The 22,729-nt window shown below is 40.7% G+C and overlaps 2 protein-coding genes across 2 annotated transcripts in view; one reads left to right on the forward strand and one right to left on the reverse strand.

Moving 5' to 3' along the window:
* Positions 1-1,689: 1,689 nt before the first annotated feature.
* On the reverse strand, positions 1,690-4,417 carry LOC139952706 (uncharacterized). The gene is made up of 2 exons (XM_071951908.1): positions 3,542-4,417; positions 1,690-3,491 (listed from the first exon to the last, which is right to left on the reverse strand). The coding sequence occupies exons 1-2, from the start codon at positions 4,415-4,417 to the stop codon at positions 3,147-3,149; spliced, it is 1,221 nt and encodes a 406-aa protein (XP_071808009.1). The 3' UTR covers positions 1,690-3,146.
* An 8,845-nt stretch (positions 4,418-13,262) lies between these two features.
* Positions 13,263-22,729, forward strand: part of LOC139952279 (NIPA-like protein 2) — a 37,542-nt gene continuing 28,075 nt past the window's right edge. The window contains exon 1 of the mRNA XM_071951360.1: positions 13,263-13,795. Coding sequence (XP_071807461.1) covers positions 13,778-13,795 — 18 coding nt within the window. The 5' untranslated portion in view covers positions 13,263-13,777. The remainder of the gene's footprint in view (positions 13,796-22,729) is intronic.

Here is a 22,729-nt window from a genome sequence, read left to right on the forward strand (position 1 = left end):
TTTAACCTCTGCCCTCTGATGTGGTGGGACCCTCCGATGTGGAACACAGATGGGGCGGCTGCTTTCGGTAGGGATTCTGTGCTTCACTGTTTCTGTATAACCCAAAGTCTTCGGCTGACTGACAAAATGTGTACTTGTACTTTCTCAACAATGCAGCCAACTGCCTTCTCTGCTCGGGGTCTATTGCGGACTCGTCCATGTGTATGTCAAACGGTAGAGGTCCCTCATCTGGTGGCTCCACTGTAGTGCGGTTGGTGTGGGCTACGCTCCTACCTCTGAAGTTGACAAGAATGCTGTCTCGGGTCTCTTGGATTGTGCATTCCTCTGTCTGGAGTACAATCCCCTGGCTTACTACTCCAATGCAACTCCTTGGATTGATCCACACAACCTCCTCTACCCATGGTCACGGCCATATTGATTACTTTGTTTCTTCTTTCTTCATTCATACTGTCTAGGTAGTCAACGACCCTGTTCTTTTGTGCAAGGATGCGCGAGGATAGATAGCACAGTGTGGCATTTGGTGCATGTTCTTTGGCTGCACTAAACATTCCCATCACCTCTTCTATAGTAATAATTATAAATTTCTAACGCGCACATATCTGTCTCAATAGAGACACCCAAGGCATGCAAGGCGCACAAAAAAGAAAGTCAATGTAGTATTTAACAGAAAACTTGAAACTGAATTAGTAAGAACGCTTGAATAAGTATGTCTTTAGTTCGGTCTTGAAGCATTGAAGGGAGGTAGCAGTAGCAGTTTTTCTTGGAAGAGTGTTCCTAACTGGTGGAGCAGCCACACAGAATGAGCGGTCTCCCCACGAGCGTCTCGCTCTGGTCTTAGAGAGCCTGTTTCTGCATCATGTCGCCAAACAACTTCTCACCAGCTGGAGTTTCCCTCAGCTTTATAAGAGATGAATCGCTGTTAGCAAGCTGATTTCTGAAGAGGTCTATCGTTGTTGGCAACACACTTGCAGGATTTTGACCACTTGTCTTCAATGACTGGATGATTGACTTCACCTTCTCAATCCCCTAAATGTGACTAACTGTGGCTGCTGCTGCTGCTGCTGACACATAAAATAGAGGTTGTTCTAAAACCCCCTCGACCCCCATGACCCACGACCCTCCGACGTCCGCCCCGTGTTCGAAGAATGTCCCAATTACGAATTCATAAAATGTCGCTTTACGGCCAAGTAAGAATTAAGTCCCCGATTTAGAATTTACAGTGTGTGATCCGCGACGCAACTTCCTTCCACGGCTAGGCTTGACTTCAAGTCTGAGACTGCGGTTATATTTATCTGCATCAGCCACACAGAATTGGGAGTATTTACTCTCCGCTTCCGCACGACAAGTGCACACCGATTTGGGACCCCAAACAGGTTCGTGTGGCCATTTGGTCGGTCTGGTCTACAACCTTGAGCTCCGCTTAGAGCAACTAGTAGTACCATAGTACACAGGAAGGGAGCGATCGGCCGGAAATGGGTCCGCCTGATCATCATGTAATGAGTTGGCCGTAATCGTACTCGGGCGGTAAACGCAGGTTTCCAGTTGGGATAATAATCTCTGATCGGCCAAGAGATACACGTGGAAATGCCGCGGTTTTTTATCTGTACATCATAATTGCCACAGGCCTGATCTCGGCAGCCAATCACGCAAAGTTTGCTTCGTGCATACTACGTGTGTATGGTCTGTCTCGTACGCTGTGTTGTTGTGATGTGCGAGGCATGGTAGTCGATGTCAGCATACACAATTGTGTGCGTGATTGGCTGAGGTTGTGAACTGTGGCAATTTCGGTGTACAGAAAAAAAGATCGCACAAAAGTCGATGGTCGAGGGGGTCGTGGGTCGTGGGGGTCGAGGGGGTTTTAGAACAACCCATAAAATAGTGCCATCCATGGCCTTGAAAGAAGTTTCCGATCAGCACTAATACTTGGATTTCAACTTTTACCATTTGTGTGTCAAAGTCATGTAAAATTGCTGATTGCAGTCCACTACAAGAAACTGTTCCATTCTTGAAAACCCCAACGAAAAGATTGTGGTGCTCGAACAGTTTTCCGCATATGTGGAACAAGAAATGATGCCTTTTTCCTCGATATCTTGGTAAGATGCCTTGTGGTAAACCTGCTTCATCTAAAAAGACTACGAAACCTTTGGGGTCACCCTTTCCATCTTTAAAGGAACACATTGCCTTGGATCGGTCGTGTTGGTCTTTGAAAAGCGTTTGTAACCATTTGTTATAAAATGCATATGATAAGAAAGGTATTTTAAAAGCAGAATATAATGATCCACACAAGTATCACTCGAAATTGCGTGGTTTTCCTTTTACCTCTTCGACAAACATGGTCGGCCATTTATGGGAGGCAAATTTTTGACTCCCATAAATGGCCAACGGTGTTAGTTCGCAAAGTAAAAGGAAAACCACGCAATTTCGGGGCAATTGTGTGTGGATCATTGTGTAAACCCCGGGCCAAGGTGAAGGGGGCGGGAGGGTTCTGAAAATAAGGATGAAACAGCCAGTTATGGAGTGTTCGTAATTTTATTGTGTTTCCTCACTCACAGTCACTCACAGGGGAAACCCCTTTAAATGTAAGTCAAAACAACTTGACTCCACTTGTTGTGATAAACAATTATTCACACAAGCTCTGCAGCACATATCATGTAAACACTCTCAGTTTTGCTACTGTTGGTGATAAACCGACACAAAGAAAAACATAAGGTGGTTGACTAAAGAAAAACAAAGAATTGGATAGATTAGGAAAAACATAAGAAAACCCACTTGTCCTTGGCCAGCCTGTTCCTATGAAAACCTCTCTGGCCTACCCTGACCATAGCCTTAGGGCATAGCACTGATTACCAAACCATCTGTTGTGGTGCCACTCAGACTATATCTAGCCCTTGTCCAGCCTGTGCATTACCCAATGCGGGTGGACTCAAAGTGTGCCCTAGCTATACCCCTATGTAGGCTTTAGTCAATGGATACTACCAAAGTGTATTTACCTACAAAACTATCATGACATTTCCTCACCAATTGCAAGTAAATGGAAAAGTCAATGAACAAAAGTTTAGCCTAAATCAGTGAAGGTGAATTCAGGCCTTCACTTTTTCTGACATCTGGTACTCTTGTATGGTAAAAAGTAACGCATTTTACTGCAATTAAATTGCAAGCAGTTCCAAAAGGCACAACGATAGTAAATCTCTATCATGTGGTTCAACTGCAATTTGGTTCAGGTCTAATGTTGTTGAATCGGTGGATTGAAGGAGACTGGTGGTCTTGACATCGGCATCCATCCTTGTCCATGCTGCTGAGGGTAGTACTGGATTGGGGCTGGCAAGAAGATCTGGTGGATGCATTGGGAGGGTTGGTGGGATTAGATAGCTGGCCTGGGGCACAGGAACATATCTGGGGTCCACCGGGGACGCTAAAACGGTAGCGACAAACTGCTGGATAGGAGTTCCCATGTGGTCGTATGTGAGGAAACTAGGGGGCTGTCGGTTCCGGGTGGGGTAATGTGCTTCTGGCTCGGGGGGGGGGGGGGGGGGGGGGGGGGGGGGGGTGGTGAGGGAGGTTGTACTGGAGGTAGTGTGTCCTGATCCAGGGACACTTCTGGTTCAGGTTCTGGGTCTGGCTCAGGGGTTGGTGAGGGTGAGTCTACATGAGGTGGTGTGTCCGGATCTACAGACATTACTGGTCCTGTCTCAGAGTCTAGCGAAGGGAGCTCCCCAGTTTCTGGAGTCTGGTGTTCATACACAGGTGATTGTGAACGCAGGTGGTATGACTCCTCATCCGAGCTGTAATCGTCTTCACTTTGGTGAGGGGGAGGGACGCGTCTGTCTGTAGACTGCCGTTCTCTCTTCTTTGGTGGTTTTGGAAGGTTTGTTTGCTCTATCTCGGGCAGAGGTAGGTAGTTACAGGGGAGGAGTAAGTTTCGATGGAGGACCCTGGTTCTTCCCAGTCCAGTCTCCGGCTTCAACTCATAGACTGGCATGCCGTCCTGTATCTGCCGGACGATAACATGGATTTTCTCTTCCCAGTGCGACCTTAACTTTCCTGGTCCGCCAGTCTCATTCAAGTTTCTTACCTGAACTCGGTCTCCTGTCTGTAAGCTGATGCCATGTACCTTCTTATTGTACTTGTTCTTGTTACACCTCGTTCTCTGGGACCTATGTCTGGAGGCCAGAGCATAAGCTTGCTCCATCTGGGTCTTCCATTGCATGACGTAGTCTTGATGAAATATGGTAGTGCCTTCTGTATTAGCTTGGAGGTTAAACATGATGTCAATGGGGAGTCTGGGTGACCTTCCATACAGAAGAAAGAAAGGGGAATACCCTGTTGCCTCACTGCGTGTGCAGTTGTATGCATGTATGACTTTGCTAAGAGAGTCTTTCCAGTTTGCTTTCTGGACTTCTGGCAGGGTGCAAAGCATGGACAATATTGTGCGGTTGAATCTCTCTACCTGTCCGTTGCCCTGGGGGTGGTACGGCGTGGTCCTTGAATGTTCAATTCCACAGAGTTTCTGAAGGCGATCAAACTCTGGTTCTAAAACTCTCGGCCCTGGTCATGATGGATTCTTCGTGGGAATCCAAACTTCAGAGTGAAATCATTAAAGATTCTGTCTGCAGCTGTCTTGCCTGACTTGTTGGTTGTCGCATATGCCTGTGCGAAACGAGTAAAATGATCCATTACAACCAAGATATACTCGTAGCCACCTTTGCTACGCTCCAAATGCATAAAATCGATGGAGATCAGCTCAAAGGGTTCCGTTGTTGTAATGGTCTGCATCGGGGCACGCGTTGGTCGATTGGGCCGTCGCTGCTTCAGACAGGAACATTGTTGAGGGACATAATGTTCTATGTTCCTCTGCATGTGGGGCCAATAGAATCTGTCGCGGGCAAGGCTAACTACTCTGTCAGCACCGAGATGGCCCATACCATTATGCAGCTCGTGATACACCTTCTGCCTGTATGTTTGAGGGAGAACCAGCTGTGGCTGGTATCCTCTCTTCCGATACAATGTACCATTTTTGATCTGGAGTTTCTCCCATTCATGAAGGAGAGCCGTTGTTTCTGGATGTTCTCCTTGTCGCTCACTCATCTTCGGTCGCCTTCCTCTGGTTACAAATTTATGAACAGGTCCAATACCGGGGTCATTCCTTTGGGCTTCAACCATGTCTCGTAGGTCCTGCTGCGACGTGTTGCCAGGCTTCTGTACTTGATTTGGAGGAATGGGTGATGTGATTGCTGATATCCAAGCCAGGCCTGCCTGTTGGGCTTTGAGAGCTTTCACGGTGGCATCAATCGAAGCAGGTGTTGTTCCAACCGTGCAATCTGCCATGTACTTCTCAAAGTCCAGAGGGAGTCGTGAAAGCGTATCGGCGTCAACATTTGCTTTCCCTGGCTTGTATTTGATCTTAAAACTGAAGTCAGACTGCTCTGCCACCCAGCGGTACCCGGAAGCATTCAACTTGGCGGAAGTGAGTACGTACGTCAGTGGATTGTTATCTGTATACACGGTGAACTCCTTCGCATAATACAGGTAATCCCGAAACTTCTCGCAGATGGCCCACTTCATAGCCAAGAATTCCAATTTGCCGGAATGCAGATTGTAGTTTTTCTCCCATGTGTCAATGTTCTTGAGCCATATCCAATTACCCTTAGCTTGCCCTGTTGGCGCTGATACAAGATTGCTCCAAGGCCTTCATTGGACGCATCTGTGTGGAGGATGAAGGGCAAGGAGAAGTCTGGGAATGCCATCACTGGTGGGTTCGTCAGCCGGTCTAAAATAGAGTTTAAGATGAGCTGGTGTTCGCTGGTCCATGTGATCGGTTGTTTGGAGGGGACTTAGTCTGCGCCTCGTTTAGCTGATTTGTTCTTGCCTCTTTGTTTTCGGTCGTTGTCCAGTTTCTCTCGATGCTGTCGGCTCATGGTAAGGAGGTCATACAGTGGTTTGGCTACTCTTGGATATATCGCCTGTAGTATCCAAGGAAACCAAGTAGTTTTCTCACTTCTCCTACGGTACTCGGTGTCTTGTCCTTCAGAGCTTGGACAGCACTTGTCTTCAGCAGGATCCATCTTGTGTCCCTCTGCAGAGACAACACGGCCAAGGTAGCGGACTTCGTGTTGGAAAAGATGACACTTACTGGGCTTTATCTTGATACCATGTTGTTGAAGACGATGGAGCACTTTTTGAATGTTTTCCAGATGGTCTTCGAAGGATGATCATACACTAGTATGTCGTCATGGTAAATGACCGCTATCTCACCGGTAAGTCCCTCCAGGCAGGTCTCCATACACCGTTGAAATACAGCGGGGGCGTTTGTGGTGTTATAAACGCTGTCAGAGGTCGGCTTTCATCAGACATAAATCCCTGATGGTAGGCTTTACCCTGGTCCAGAGTTGAGAACCAAGAGTTTCCACCTAAACCATCAAGAACGTCTTGGATGCGGGGGATGGGTTGTCGGTCTTGTATGGTTTTGTTGTTGAGTTCCCTATAGTCTATACAGAGACGAAGGCTGCCGTCTTTCTTCCTCACACAGACTATAAGAGATGAGTAGGGTGATGAAGATTTTGCTATCCAACCTCTTTGGATAAGATCTTCAAGGTACTCCTTGACTTCTTTGTATAGGGGTCGGGGCACTGAGATGTAACTCTTCTGCACTGGTTTGTTATCACGGAGTTGGATGTCCATCTGAAGATTTTTAATACAACCCATGTCATCATCATCTTTGGCAAAAGCTCCTGCCTCCTCTTTGAGCATTTTCACTGCAGCCAATCTCTGCTCGTCTGTCAGATGACTCAGGTCTATTGGTGGGACCCACTCTTTGGATTTTGAGAGAGGTGTCGCGGTGGCTGTGTTGACTTGTGTCTTGAGCGTTGGTACAGTCTCTCTAGGAGGATCACCCTCAGTTGAGCAGGGAATGACTGCTCTTACTTGCTGGAGCACACCAAGCATGGTATGGCTTCTTAGGGGAACATCACGACTCGATTTGTTAGTCACTGGCACATTGATACGCGATGTGGAACCTGCTGTCAACGTCACTAAGCATTCGCCGATCTCTAACTCCTCCAGCCAGGGTGTACTGAGGTTTGGGATGAACAAAACAGGGGTGTTCTCATAAACTGGTCCCGTCCTTACTGTGCAGGCGACTTCCCTGGTTGCACCTCTTGGGACCAGTACATCCTTCTTTCCCAGCCAGACTGTGCACAAGTCGTCACAGCCTGAGTTGTGAAGTACATTCACCAACGCTTTGATTGAAGAAGCTTTCATCTTTGGAAATCCTTCTTGAAGGACACCCTTTTTATCTCCCTCGTGGTCTTTCGAAATTCTCTCTATGACATTATAACCAATGATCGGTTCAGCTAGAGCATCTGATGTAACTAGCATTGGTAACAGCAAGGATATTGCCTTTCCTCTTCTACTCAGCGAAAACTGCGCCTCGATCCAGCCGTCAAAGGGGATTGGGGTCGAGTTTGCAGCTCTTACATCTAATGCAGTTTCGTCTAGCAACTGCTGAATAGGACGAAGAGAGACATCAGGAAGGTTTTGTTGAATCCATGAGCGAGGGAAAAGAGAAATCTGGGACCCTGTGTCCCATAGAGCCTCTGTCGACTTCCCATTTATACAGCATTGCACCATACATCTGTTTCCGATGAGACGGCTTACCTTATGGCGTTGCTGTGGGGTCAGGTGCGCGTAGATCTGTGCAGATGCACATTCTCCATCTGTCTTCTTCCTGCTCGGGGTTTCCTTCTGTTGGTGGGACGGTGTTCTTTGTGTGGTTACTACTTGTCCCTTGGCAGTAACCCACTGTCGTTTCCCGAAGTGCACTGGCGAATGAGGTGATCAGGTGATCCGCATCTGAAGCAGTGTCGGCAATGGTCACCTACTCCTTGCTCTATACACGGTTGACAACCCCATCTTCGGGCGGGGCCCCGAGGGCGAGGGTTTCTCTGAGTCTGGTCAGCAGATATGTTGCCTCTAGTCTGTAGGGCACAGAAAAGAGCAGCGATCTGTGTCTTCAGCTCTCGTACGTCCTCAGCAAGGGGGTTGGGTTTTGGGAAGCTCGGGGTGGGTGCTTTTGGGACCTCCGGTTCGGATTCACTATTACTTGCAAGGCTGCTTACTGTGACAATCTTTGATGAATGGAGTTTTTGCTGCCGCTCTGTCTCGTGACTGGTCACACAGAGTAGCTGGTCTGCTGCTTTGCTGATGAAGGGCGCATTCATCTGATGTTCTTTAACTTATCTTGTATATATGTAGCCACTCTGTCCACCAACTGAGCTGAAGAAGTGTTCCTATGGTGGTCAGGGGAGAATATGGCATCAAGTGAAGAGGGCAGACAGCATAAAATTGTCATAAAAAAATCAGAAGCAGCTTCCGTTTCATATACATGTACGTGTGGTCTTTATGACATGTTGGTAACAGGTATACAAACAAAATAATGATTAAACTTGACAAAACTTCAAACTTTGACATGAAAAAAAGGGAATCCTTAACTGTTTATAAATCTCATATCATACATTACATATACATTGTCCACATTGGCTCGTTATTGAGCGCAAATCAATATCAACAGAGCAGCCATTATTCAAAATGAGTAAACCGTTGTCCGATTTTCAGGACATTCCAGCTCCTGATCAGAAGACTTACTGGGTAGTTAGTGTTTCATGAATCTAAAATTAATTGGAAACTTTAAAACTTCAAAATCTTATCTGTCCACTTGAATCTCTGAGATTTGGAAACAATTTGATCACGACACAGCCCACTGCATGTTTCTCCTGAACAGATGGGTAACTAATAATCAAAACAAGAAAATAAAAACAAGAATGAACCTCAGGCATAGAGTTTCTCACATTTATTTTTCCAATACGACCCTTAAGAAAATGAATCAACAGCTGTACACACTTCATATTGAGTACAGGGTAGCTTGCACACCTTTTTACAATTTTCAGACAAAATGGTAAAGATTTGTGCATTTTGCCTGACTTATTTTAACAATATCTGTTAATCATAAATACCTCAAACAGTTTCGCTATTCCTTTGAGCACGTCATGTGGGGGTGTATAACGGTTGATAATGACCAGTAATTAAAACCAGCTGGCTTCTGCGTGGCACACGAGACTATCATGCGGAACACAATTTGTAGCTATACATAGTAACAATGCGTAATCTAAGCGCGCGCGTGCTGAATCTAAGCGTGCGCGCGGAATCTAAGCATGCATGCGTACACACAACCCAGGCATATTGAACAGATTCTTCACAAAGTTTTTGAAAAAAATACTTCAAACCTCAAATTTATAATTGTTAAAGTGTCCATTGCGCCCTTGCATGGCTGCTTCTCAAACACGCTAAAGCCGCGTCCTTCGCAACTCAGCTCTTAGCTGCAAGTAAGGATGATTAGCCCCCCAAATTGTTATTATTGTTATGTTCGTATTTTTTGTTACGTTTTAAAGGGCATTTTTGAATGGAAATTAAAAGAATAGTTTAAACGTAAGTTTAAAACCTTGCAGGATTGTTGCCTAGCGATAAAGCGAGGCCGCTGACCCTGCCGGCGCTTTAAACGGCCGTGGAAGGACTCGTCGCTACCCTTTTATCCCCTTATTTATAAGCGATCCAACTGTCTAATTAATTATACGGGCCTGCATTCACCAAAATGTAGCAAATTTTGTCTTGTGATTCGATCGCCGAGTGTTCAAAAATTTATTTCCAAATGAAAAAAAAATTCATGTAAAAAAAAAGTACATACATGTCAGTTCATCACTTCCCAAGAATTGAACTAGAGTTCCTTAAAATTCTTAAACCTTTTTCTGATTCATTTCAAGAAAAAGACATAAAGACAACAAATATTCAATCACAAGTACAATGCGCATACAAGACTGTTATTTTTCAATCATATTGTGATACTAATTCATTAATACTTACTTTCCACACTGTGCGATTAGTTCAGCAGTGAGTACCCTCACTATTGTTATTCTGGAACCAGGGCAGATTTATTTCTCAAAAACTACAACACCTCAGCAAGTAATATCTTACGGAAAGCTTTCTACCATCATTTTCTTTAAATTGTGTAAGTTTAATGTAAACCCTTGTCAATGTTATTTTATAAATCTCTGACTTATATCTTGAAACTTTGAGAATAAATTATAAGGTTTACATTGACTAGGTCTTGAGTTTATAAAATAACATCAATGATCACCCATCATTTACCAAACAGTGCTGTAATTTAATCAATGTTATTTGTGGAAGATCCATTGCTCTTGAATATAACCTTTGTGGTTGTTTCACTCACTGAGAAGGATATAGGGATCTATTTCTCAAAGAGTGAGGACTGGTCTTAACTTAGGACTAGTCCCAGGAGATATTAAAAACTTAAAGGTAGTCCTACATGTAAGTTAGGACGAGTAACTTGCCTAACTCGAGATAAGACTAGTCTTAACTCTTTGTGAAATCCACTCCAGTGGTCAGTTAGTTACATCATGGAGGAAGGAAGAGAAGGAGCTCGAACGAAGGGACTTCAAAAGTCGAACCCGTGGTACCGCGGTCGTTTAACGACACCTCGTAATCACCCACATACCTTATACTATACAGACAATGGGCGACCTGGCGATTGTGAGTTCGCGCGTGCGCACTTGGTTCTTCACTCAACTATGGTGTTGTATGGATATAATACAGAAAAAAAACTTTTCTGAGACCTGATAAACATTGTGTACACTTGTGCCCACCAAATCGAAAAACACAATTGAATACCAACCACCCTCGTGTGCTAATACCCAAATCTTGGACCACCGCTATTGACCGGAACAGCACACAAAATGTAAAAATATGCCATGATGTTTCAGTGAAACACCACAAACAGTATATGAAAACGTGTACCGATATTCACAATTCTTGTCTCCAATGATTCAACTTTACACGAAGGCAACGGCGCAGTCTGGCGGTACCACACCTTCTGTACAAAGAGATATAATCCTGCTCGTTAATCGGCCGTCCAGCTGGAGGTCTCCTATCTTTTTCCACTGCTCAGACAGGGGCATTGTCAGGGTATTCTTTTGTTACTCTGTGGTTTTGCGGGTCGTTCAAGCTCCTTCTCTTCCTTCCTCCAGGGTTACATATTATGTAGGAATCAAAACTTTGCTTGGTGGAATTGCAGTAATACCAGGTGGATATCGCTTATTTAGTAGTGTTCTGAAAAGAACCATGAGAAGAACCACAACACCATCTAAATATCTCTTGTTGAGTAGTATTGGTTCTGAGAAGCACCGACCGAAACGAACACTATTCAAAAAGAGATATCGGTTCTTTCCAGAACCAACACTATTCAAAAAGAGATATCGGTTCTTTCCAGAACCAACACTACTCAAAAAAAGATATATTCATAGGGTGTAGCTCGGACCTCTCTTAGATGATTAAATTTATTCTTTAAAGCCATTATACACTTTCGGTACAGAAAAAAAAAAAAGTTCAAAGATTAATTCTCGATAGCAAGAATTACTGATTTATTTTAAACACATGTCGTGACACGGCGAAACGTGCGGAAACAAGAGAGGGTTTTCCCGTTATTTTCTCCCGACTCCGATGACCGATTGAGCCTAAATTTTCACAGGTTTGTTATTTTATATATAAGTTGTGATACAAAAAGTGTGGGACTTGGACAATGTTGTTTACCGAAAGTGTATAATGGCTTTAAGCACACAACAATGAAGTCTTTGTTGCTGCAAAAAGGACATGTTGATAAACCTTATGACAAATATGTTTTTTAAATAATATCATATTTTTGTACTGAAATTGTAAATAATTTATATGTATTTTTAACTTATAGATGTACAGGTCGAAATGAATTTCCCATTTGTGGATAATAAATTGAATTGAATTCAATTGAATTAACACTTGGTGAACAAAGGAATTTTATGTGTGTCGTCCGTTTATTAAAAAACAATCATGTTTTGTAAATAAGGGTTGGGCCTACAGATTTAATGTTAAGGGCTGTTAGATTTTGTAGTTTTGTGATTTTTGCAATTCATTTTAAAGGGGTGGAATTCTCCTGAAAACTTTTCATAATGAAGATCTTTATTTTGAAAATTACAACTTGATTTGTGGTTGGGTTGAAGGAGTGATACCCTTTCCTCCCTTGACCTCTTTGAACCTAGTTTTGAATCCCATCAGGGCATTTTGGATTGGGTTGCAGTCCTAACAAGGGCACAATTTCATAGAGCTGCTGTACAAGGGTACAATTTCATAGAGCTGCTGTTAGCACAACAATTTGCTTAGCATGAAATTTTTGCCTTGATAAAAACAGGATTGCCAATCGAATTTCCAATGATTTTCAGGATAAGCAAACAACAGCTGAATACCAGTAACAAGCTTTTGTTTTGTTTTGATTATGTTTGTATTTTGTATGTGTTGTTAGGCTGAATAAATAATAATAATAATAATATGGAATACATGGAAATTTGGGTTGTAATCCCATTTTTATCAAGGAAGAAATTTCAAGCTAAGAAAATTGTTGTGCTTAGCAGCTCTATGAAATTGGGCCCTGATAAATTGGGTTTTCCCTGGATAGTTTTTAGGGATTTTTCCTTCCCAACCCCCTCAAAAAAAATTAAACATCCACCATGATTCAGCTAAAATATTTTAAAAGTTCTTTTGGTGTCGAATACAGATAAATTAAGTCATTATCTGCAATGTTTATAATCTTGAGATAGAAGCCCATTCACTTAAAACATTTCAGGGAGATGGAATATACCCTCCCACCCCCCCCCCCTCCCCCCCCCCCCCTCTTAATAATTCAATGACTGAAATAAGCAATTTCCAAAGTGCAAGAACCTGGTGGAGTCATATTCATCAGCATCTTAAACTGGACCATTCCACTAAAAGCAGGCGGAGGTCTCAGAGATATTTTTTGAGGAGCAGAAGACTGTTTCCACTGGTACATGGCACAAAAATCCTAGATATGAAGAAGTCATTGAATGTGAAAGTGTTGGGAACGCGCATTTGTTTTGATTTTGGATGGTATAGTGTTCCACAGCTTTGGGATAAGTTGGCTGGTGACACGCCCGTCTTGATTTCATTTATTGATTTAGAAACGATGTATTGTAGGTTAAATGCAGGCAAAATACAGAGGGCGTCTGTCAAACGAGGCTAGAAAAAAAGGCTAATACTATCGAGCGCAACAGACCGTAACTTTGATTTTACTAAGAATCAACCATGCATGCCATAGACTAATGCTTTATTCGTGTTTGAATTGCATCCATACTCTAAGCAAGCTGGTGTGTGTGTGTGGTTTGTGTGTGTGCACAGTTTAGTACACGCGCAACAGCAACAGCTTTGATCGAACTCATTCAACCTGCATACAGTTAAGTCTGACCGTTTTATAGCTCCATGGTTTGACCCAATTGAAACCATTTATTGCAGAGCAAATTGTTTAAAAAAAAACTCCACCAACGTGTGTGAGCAAGGAAGAACTGTATCTGTATCTGTAACTTGATGGAAGAATCAACTTTTTCTTGGCACATACACATACCATACATCGCGGTTGGGATGTTTTCACCGGAGTGGTCTGATCTGCTGGGCCGTATGCACGCCGTTCATTCGCCCACCACTTGTAGTCCAACGACTCGGTCCCACACCCACTTCTTCTACGGTCACTGACTTTGTATACTACAGTTTGGACACACTTCGTGCAGAGCATGAATTGCAGTAAAAATCACCATTTTTGTAGATCGTGTTTTAAACAGCCAGATAATAGTACATTTTGCACAGTTCTAGTGTGTGAAAGAAGGAGTTAAACATGGATCCAAATTCTGTGGTAAGTAAACATTGTAATTTATTGTGAATTAATGTGGCCTAGTTTTTTAGGTCTGGCCTTTGGAAGTCAGAATTATTAGTTATTCAACAGTCACACAGTCATACACTGTATGATATACTCGTAACAGTGTTCTAAGTTTAAATCCCTTTTCACTGAAATTGTTGATAAGTGTACCAAATAAAACAGCCTTCTCTTCTTAAGGGAACACGTTGCCTTGGATCGGACGAGTTGGTCAAAACAAAAGCGTTTGTAACCGTTTTTTATAAAATGCATATGGTTGGAAAGATGTTATAAAAGTAGAATACAATGATCCACACAAGTTTGCCTCGAAATTGCGTGGTTTTCCTTCTACTGTGCGAACTAACATGGTCGGCCATTTATGGGAGTCAAAATTTTGACCCCCATAAATGGCCGACGTGTTAGTCGACGAGGTAAAAGGAAAACCACGCAATTTCGAGGCATGTTTGTGTGGATCATTGTATTCTACTTTTACAACATCTTTCTACCCATATGCATTTTATAAAAAACGGTTACAAACGCTTTTCAAAGACCAACTCGACCGATCCAAGGCAACGTGTTCCTTTAATCAAATTTGAGTGGCAAATCTAATGCTTAAAAATAAAAATTACTTTGATTGACGGAAGAAAATAAAAAATGGGGATGTTGGTCATTAGGCCAGGGATTTCATTTTTGAACATGTTCAAAGGGGAATCAAAGAGCATGGCTGTTTTAATTTTGCCAAGGGCACTTCCATTTCCATTGAAAACACTTAAAGTCAAGGGGAAATTTTTGAAGGACACCAAGTCCAAAGGCCAACACCAGGGGCAACGTATAAAATGTAGGTCATGGCCTTCTTGGCCTGCGTGCATTCCATGCCTGAGTAGTACAGTAAAATTGAAAGGTGGTACAAAGAACTTAACTCTGGACATTATGATGAGCCAGTTAAAGACACTGGACACCTTCGGTAATTGTCAAAGACCAGTCTTCTCACTTGTATCTCAACATGAATACAAATTTATAACAAATCTGTGAAAATTTGAGCTCAAGTTGCGAGATAACTGTGAACAGGTGAAAGAAAAAACATCCTTGTCACTCAAAGTTGTGTGCTTTCAGTAGTTTGGATAATGTAACCCTTCTCCCGATGTCGGGAGGAGTGTTACATTATTGCAACTATGCTTTCAGATGCTTGATTTTGAGACCTCAACAATCTGGTTCTGAGGTCTCAAAACCAAATACGTGGAAAAACTCGAAAACTACGCCACTTCAGAGGGAGCCGTTTCTCACAATATTTTATACTATCAACAGCTCCCCATTACTCGTTACAAAGTAAGGTTTTGAGGAATTACCATCTAAATCCACTGCCTTTAAATCTCCATACAGTATTTTAGGAATTTCCATCAACCAAGAACCATGACGTGGTATTGGGTCTATTACTCAAAGACCCAGTAACTGCAATTGTACAGAGCCCCAGTTTCTTGGTCTACAAATCTATTGTAGTTTGAATCAATGTTGTGGTGCAACTTTCATCATTGGATAACAGCATCTACCTCCGCCTCTTCCTGTGCTATGTTAAAAAATATTGGCTCAGCTAATTAAAAAATAGTTTGGTGCATTAAAAGTATCGCACCCATGCAGAAATTCAATCAATTATCCAGGCTTCTTTGCATTCCCCCCAGTGTGTCAATATTGCAACTGATAAGTTTGCAGACACAAAGTAAACAAAACAGTCCAAATCTAACAGTTAGAATCTAATAATCGGCAAGGTTTATTTATTTTGTTCTGTTGTCATTTATTGATACAACTTTACAGAAAGTTTCCTGAAATTCAGGCCTTAAATAAGGGAATCAATGTGTGGTGAAGAGGTTTTCAACTAGTGGTTATATCCCAACGAGGCCTGTTCTTGATAATTTTACCGAGACGAAGTCCAGGTAAATTAATCATCTCGGTAAAATTATCAAGAACCAGGCCTCGGCGGGTTTAAACCACTAGTTGAAAACCGATTCAACACACTTTGACTCCCATTCATAAATACCTTTTCGGTCAAAAACATCAACATTTTTGGGTCAAAAAGTAAAATAAATGCAAAAATTATAATTGTTCAATGATTTCTTTAAAAACAACCCCCCTCCAGCTATGAAATGGTAAAGCCCTCCGCCGCCCTCGGTAAACAACTCCTTATAAGGGAATGCTGTGCGCGTTCTTGATGACCAATTGAGCCCCCAAAATACACAGCCGTCGATTTCACAAAACTCTTCCTAACTTAAGACTAATCTTAGGACTTAGGACGAGTCCCAACCCTGCACTGTAGCGTACAGACCTTAAGATTAATCCTAAGTTTGGACAAGTTACTCGTCCTACCTCGAGATTAGACGAGTCCCAACTCTGTGTGAAATCGACCCCAGGTTTATTTTTTTATGCATTGTTTGAGAACACAGGTCTTTGACAATAAATAAAAAGTATACCCTTCCTTTAATATGAACAAGTTTATGCTCATGTGGTAAATAATAAATACTGGTAGTGTTCAAAATATTAGTTTAGAAAGACTCGACATATGGTAGTGAAACCAACACCAGCATTTATACTCTGAAATACATGTAGTTGAACAGTTGATATGCATTCAATGGTTTTTATGCAATCATGCAGTAATGAATGGCTGATTCTACACAGTTGTGCTCATTTAGTCAGTTAATTTTTATTTTTTTTTTACTGAAAACCCAGGAAGCCATTTTGTGGCTTATCCAATTGATATAAATAAATGGGGAAACACTTTTTGTTTTGCCCTTAAAACATCTGGGAGAAGGGTTTAGAGCTGGGGAATATTTATGAAAAACTATTGTGTGGCCCTTAAAGGCACTGTACACGTTTGGTAATTGTCAAAGACTAGTGTTCTCATTTTTTGTGCTTTCAGATAGGAATAAAAGACTTCTAGCTAGAAGTCTTTTATTATTTGAGTGAGAAATTACCTCTTTCTCAAAAAATACGTTACTTCAGAGGGAGTCATTTCCCACAATGTTTTATACTATCAACAGCTCTCCAATGCTCGTTACCAAGTCAGTTTTTAAGTTATATTAGTTTTGAGTAATTACCAAACATGTACCTTCCCTTTAATTTGAATCTGGTGGAATTAAAAACCAAGTTCTAGTCCACTAAAATTCCTTGTAAAACAATAACGGCCGAAAGCACTTTTTCAAAAATAGACTTGATCAGATGTTTAACTCACTTTTAAAGATGCTGTGTCAGATTTTTGTCCCAAAACATAGATTTTTTTGAGCGAATGGTATTTCAAAGAGTATCACCCGCTGTAACGAAAACAAGTTTTAACTTTTACTTTCAATGGTCAGGAACCATGACAAACATTTTAAACGTTTCTTATAAAACACATTTAATGTAAGAATTGGTCACCCGATATATTGTAGGGATCCCGACAAAAACTAAGTTCGAGCACTTTGTTTCATTGCTACTAATAATTGGCGGACTTTTTGAGCAATGGCTCGTATGAAAGCTTGTAACTTTCTCGACCCCCAATAAAATACCTATATTGAATTTTAAATCAAAATGTTGTGGTCAAAGCGGCCAAAAATCTGACATAGCATCTTTAACTTACACATAATAGGCCTAATAATAATAATACGCAATTCTTATATAGCGCATATTATTACTAAATAAAGTCTCTAAGTGCTTCCGTGGTTTAAAAGATGGGTTTTAAGTTTAGATTTAAATTTTTCTAGCATGGAACAGTATTGTGCATTGACCAAAGTGATTTATAGATCAATTAAAAAACTGTTGATCCCGAACAACCTTGAGAGTTTGCAATAGGCATTGTAGTATGTGAATGTACAGAATGTGCCACCATAGTCACAACTCCCATTCAAAAGAAAAGTAAAGAATGAACTTTAATACTGCGGTATGGAACTTATTTACTATTCTTGAAGGTGTGCCAGCAGGCATGTAAAGTTTGTCAATTGTTGGGCATTTCAACCTGGGCCCAGTTTCATAGAGCTGCTTAAGCAGAAAATTTTGCTAATAAAGGCAAAAAATCCTTGCTTAGTAAAATCAGATTACCGGACAAGACTACACTCAATGGTTTTGCTTATAGTAAACAATAGCTAAATACCAGTCACAAGCAATGTATTTTATGGCATGAAATTTTGGCCAGTAACATGTGGGGTGTCGTGGTGTCGTGGCCGAGCGGATAAGAGCACCGAATTCAAGCTCTGATGCTTCTGTTCAGCAGAGTGTGGGTTCGAATCCCGGTCGTGACACTTGTGTCTCTGAGCAAGACACTTAACTATAATTGCTTCTCTCCACCCAGGGGTAAATGGGTACCTGTGAGGGCAGAGATGGTTCTTGTGGTTGATTTAGCCGAGTAGCGCATATTAATGTTGCACAGGCTGCATACTCCCTACCAGGGAGCTGAGATGGTTTAAGGAGTGATTTAAGGCCCAGTGACCAGGGGTAATAATGTGAAGCGCTTTGGGACGCCCTCCAGGTGTGAAAAGCGCTATATAAAAACGGGTTATTATTATTATTATTATTATTATTATTATTATTATTATTATTATTATTATTATTATTATTATTATTATTATTATTATTATTATGTGTAAAATAAGCGAGCTATTTTTCGTTCTTAAGCAAATTTTTTGCTTTTAAAGCAGCTCTATGAAATTGGCCCCTGAAGGTGGTTCTGTTTGATATGCATTATTGACTTCATTTGGTAGCTCTGCAGCTTTGAAACCAACTATAGGCCTAAACATCATCTGACCTAATTTTAAATAGGGGCTTTTCTGAAAATAGCTTAAAAGCCCTTTTCACTCTACAAATTCAAACATGGGTCCAAGTTATGCTTAGCAGAATAGGTTTACCAGGTAACCAGCTGCTATCCTGCTTGTAACAGAAAATCATTTGACAGTATTTTCTGTTCAGAATCAGACAGATTCAAAATTCAGCCCAAATGTGCATGCCCCATTTTGTTTAATAGAAAATTAAACAACAAATCAAAGAGTGTAATCCTCATAAGCTATTAAGTAATAAGCTATAAGATTCAAAGATTTCTTCCATGGAGTTAAACTGGTACAAAACTTGCCCATTGCAGAAAGCTTGGGCTTTGACTTTGTAAGTTATAGCTAACTGTAACTGGTATTTTGAAGTGAGTCAAAGCCACAATACTAACTTACACAATATCTTTTTATATATCATGTTTAAAAAACAAACAAACTGACATTGTACTTTATGTATTAAGTGTGGGCCTTGTTTGATTCATCGGCAAAATATCAAACGATGTCCGAGTGTAGCTCACTTGCAAAGCTGCCAAGTCTCCCTGAATATGCCAAAAGTTCCCTTTACATAAACCAAACTTTCCATGTTTTGAAGAATAAATTTGAAAATCTCCCTGATTCCTTGTGTTGAAAGCGATGTGTGATTCTAGATTGTTTGGTAAAGTCTCCTTGATTGCAAGATGCAATGGTTGCAGATAAACCTGTCAAATGCACTTTATGTGGGGAATGAATTGCAAACTATTTAGAAGGTACATTGTACTTTTATAATTAAATGTATTTATGTTTTGTACACAATAGGGTAGCCACAACTGCGCACAAATCAAAACAAGTGAATGTGTATCTAACAATGAATCTATTAAAAATGTTCACGACAGCGGAACTCCAGCGGAACTCCAGCGGAACTCCAGCGGAACTCCAGAGGAGTTTTTGTTTGGACAGTTGGATGTAATAATAGTTTAAATTGGCAATTAAGGATACTAGGAAAGGAGTAAGTGGATGATTGCATCTTTTTTTAGTTTAGATAGTAGTGAGGTATAGATCCATTAGACACCAATGCATTCACAGGTTTTCAATTACATCACAGATGATCAGAATATCTTTACCTTTTGTGGTATTCTTTGAAATATTTAATTGCTAGACTTGAAGAAACCTCAATAATAATACTAGACATTCGGTGTGTTTTTTTAATGACTATTAAACAATGTTGGTGAGTGATATGGCATTAAATTATGAATGAATTGGCGAAGCAATTCCACCTTTTCAATACAATGTCTGGTTCAGGAGTTATTGGTAAAATGCCTATAAGAATCCTGCGAAACTGTTTCATCTGAAATGCCTGAGCACCTTGATTAGAAATCAATAGTAGAATTAAAGAAACACGTTGCCTTGGATCGGTCGAGTTGGTCTTTGAAAAGCGTTTGTGACCATTTGTTATAAAATGCAATGATTAAAGCCATTGGACCCTTTCGGTACAGAAAAAAAAAAAAAAAGTTCACAGATTTACAAATAATTTACAGGGTTTACAGAAGGTAATGGTGAAAGACTTCTCTTGAAATATTAGTCCATGAAATGCTTTACTTTTTGAGAAAACGGTAAAACAATATAAATTCTCGTTAACGAGAATTACGGATTTGTTATAAACACATGTCATGACACGGCGAAACGCGCGAAAACAGGAGTGGGTTTTCCCGCTATTTTCTCCCAACTCCGATGTCCGATTGAGCCTAAATTTCCACAGGATTGTTATTTTATATATAAGTTGTGATACACGAAGTGTGGGATTTGGACAATACTGTTTACCGAAAGTGTATAATGGCTTTAAGATGTTTTATAAGTAAAATGTAATGATCCACACAAGTATCACTCGAAATTGCTTGGTTTTCCTTTTACCTTGTCGACTAACACTGTCGACCATTTATGGGAGCAATAAATGGCAGACCGTGTTAGTTAGCAGAGTAAAAGGAAAACCAAGCAATTTCAAGGCAAACTCAAGGCGAGTTTTGGAGATGCAACTCATTTTCCTTGGTGTCTTTTTGTGAATACTGATGCCAGAGAGTGTTTGGATGGTTCGTGCTGCCTCCTCGATAAACATGGATTTGTTTGATGTTTTTTATAAAAAAAATGTATGACTGTCTTTTGCTCGGGTATCAATAATTACAGATCTATTCAACTCGCATTCACTGACTTTACTTCTTTCTTGACATTATAGCCTTTAAAGACACTGAACACTTAAAGACAATTCAATTGGTGTACATGTATCTCAATGTGTATGCACAAAATAACAAACCTGTGAAAGTTTGAGCTCAATTGGTTGTCAAAGTTGCGAGAAGCTTGCGTGTGCTTTCAGATGCCTTTAAATATCACATTACATGTACAGTGAACGATGACAAAAGTTCTGATGACTCTGATGGAAAATACCATGACAAAACGTAGCTCAACCCCACATGTTTGTGACAACAGTGTTGTATTTCATTATAATAATACTTACTACATCCTATGGGTAGTTACATTGTATGTAACATGATGTCTTAGTCTAAATGGCCTTTCAAGATGTTACAATGTCCAGTAGTTTATTTTTAAATCCAAGTGATTTCAATATATATGTGAAAACATTTTAAAAATGTTTTTATTAATTTTTTTTCTTTTCTTTTTTTTCTTTTCTTCTAAAAAATAGATAGCTTGTCTAGCCTTGTTTGTCCTAATTCAAAGACTTCAGAAACCTGTTTGGAAATTAATTTAAAGGCAGTGGACACTATTGGTAATTGTCAAAGACTAGCCTTCACAGTTGGTGTATCTCAACAAGTGCCTAAAATAACAAACCTGTGAAAATTTGAGCTCAATCGGTCATCGAACTTGCAAGATAATAATGAAAAAAAAATACCCTTTTCACACGAAGTTGTGTGTGTTTAGTTGATTTCGAGACTTCAAGTCCTAAAGTTGAGGTCTTGAAATCAAATTTGTGGAAAATTACTTCTTTCTCGAAAACTATGGCACTTCAGGGGGAGCCGTTTCTCACAATGTTTTATACCATCAACCTCTCCCCTTTACTCGTCACCAAGGAAGGTTTTATGCTAATAATTATTTTGAGTATTTACCAATAGTGTCCACTGCCTTTAATTTAATCTCTAATGCAAACAAGGTTTTTCAAATATTTTAAAAAAGCCTGTCCTAAACAAATGATTGGCACTTTTGAGACATCGTAGGAAAATTGTGATTGGAATATAGCGGCAGTGTTTAAGATGCTAGCTTTGATAAACTCGCAGCACTTTCCTTCACTTAAAGATTACCACATGTCTTAGTCTCATGGATTGGAATTTAATTTCGTCAACTAATGATGTCCGTTGATGCATCATCCCCTTACCTAATGAAAAGCTTGGGAAAACTGTTCATTAGTCCCTTTGTCTTGATTAATTAATTACTTTAGGGGGCCTACTCTTTGTAGTGTGTTCATAATGTGTGTGTGTTAATAGAGCATGGAGCATGGACTGGCTTGAGGGGGTCACTGAGTTATGACATACATTGTGAGGTGTTACATAATCTTGTTTGTAAAGTATGATGTACTGTAAGCCACGCCCACTACAATCCTGGTCTTATCTCATTGCCCCGCCCCCCCAAAAAAAAAAAAAAAAATTTCATTTTTTTTCATTTTAATTTAAAGCCTTCTTTTGTATGTTTAAAGGCAGTGGACACTACTGGTAACTAAAAATAATGAGCAGCATAAAACCTCACTTACGAGCGCTGCAAACGAAATGGGGAGAGGTTGATAGTATAAACATTGTGAGAAACGGCTCCCTCTCTGAAGTGACGTAGTTTTCAAGAAAGAAGTAATTTTCCACGAATTTGATTTTGAGACCTCAGATTTAGAATTTGAGATCTCGAAGTCAAGCATCTGAAAGCACACAACTTCGTGTGACAAGTGTTGTTTTTTCTTTCATTAATATCTCGCAACTGCGACGACCGATTGAGCTCAAATATTCACAGGTTTGTTATTTTATGTATATGTTGAGAAACACCAAGTGAGAAGACTGGTCTTTGACAATTTTACCAATAGTGCCTAGTGTCTTTAAAATAGAGCATTGGAGCATGGACTGGCTGGAGGGGTCACTGAGTTATGACATATTGTGAGGTGTTCTTGAGTGTAAAATGTGAGGTAATG

This window comes from Asterias amurensis, chromosome 20 (assembly GCF_032118995.1).
Source record: "Asterias amurensis chromosome 20, ASM3211899v1".
Lineage (NCBI taxonomy): Eukaryota > Metazoa > Echinodermata > Asteroidea > Forcipulatida > Asteriidae > Asterias > Asterias amurensis.

Coding starts and splice junctions, on each gene's coding strand:
- LOC139952706 (XM_071951908.1), bottom strand. CDS start 4,417: ATGCTTTGCACCCTGCCAGAAGTCCAGAAAGCAAACTGGAAAGACTCT. Junction 3,492..3,541: donor AACCTCCCTCACCACCCCCC/CCCCCCCCCCCC, acceptor CATTACCCCACC/CGGAACCGACAGCCCCCTAG.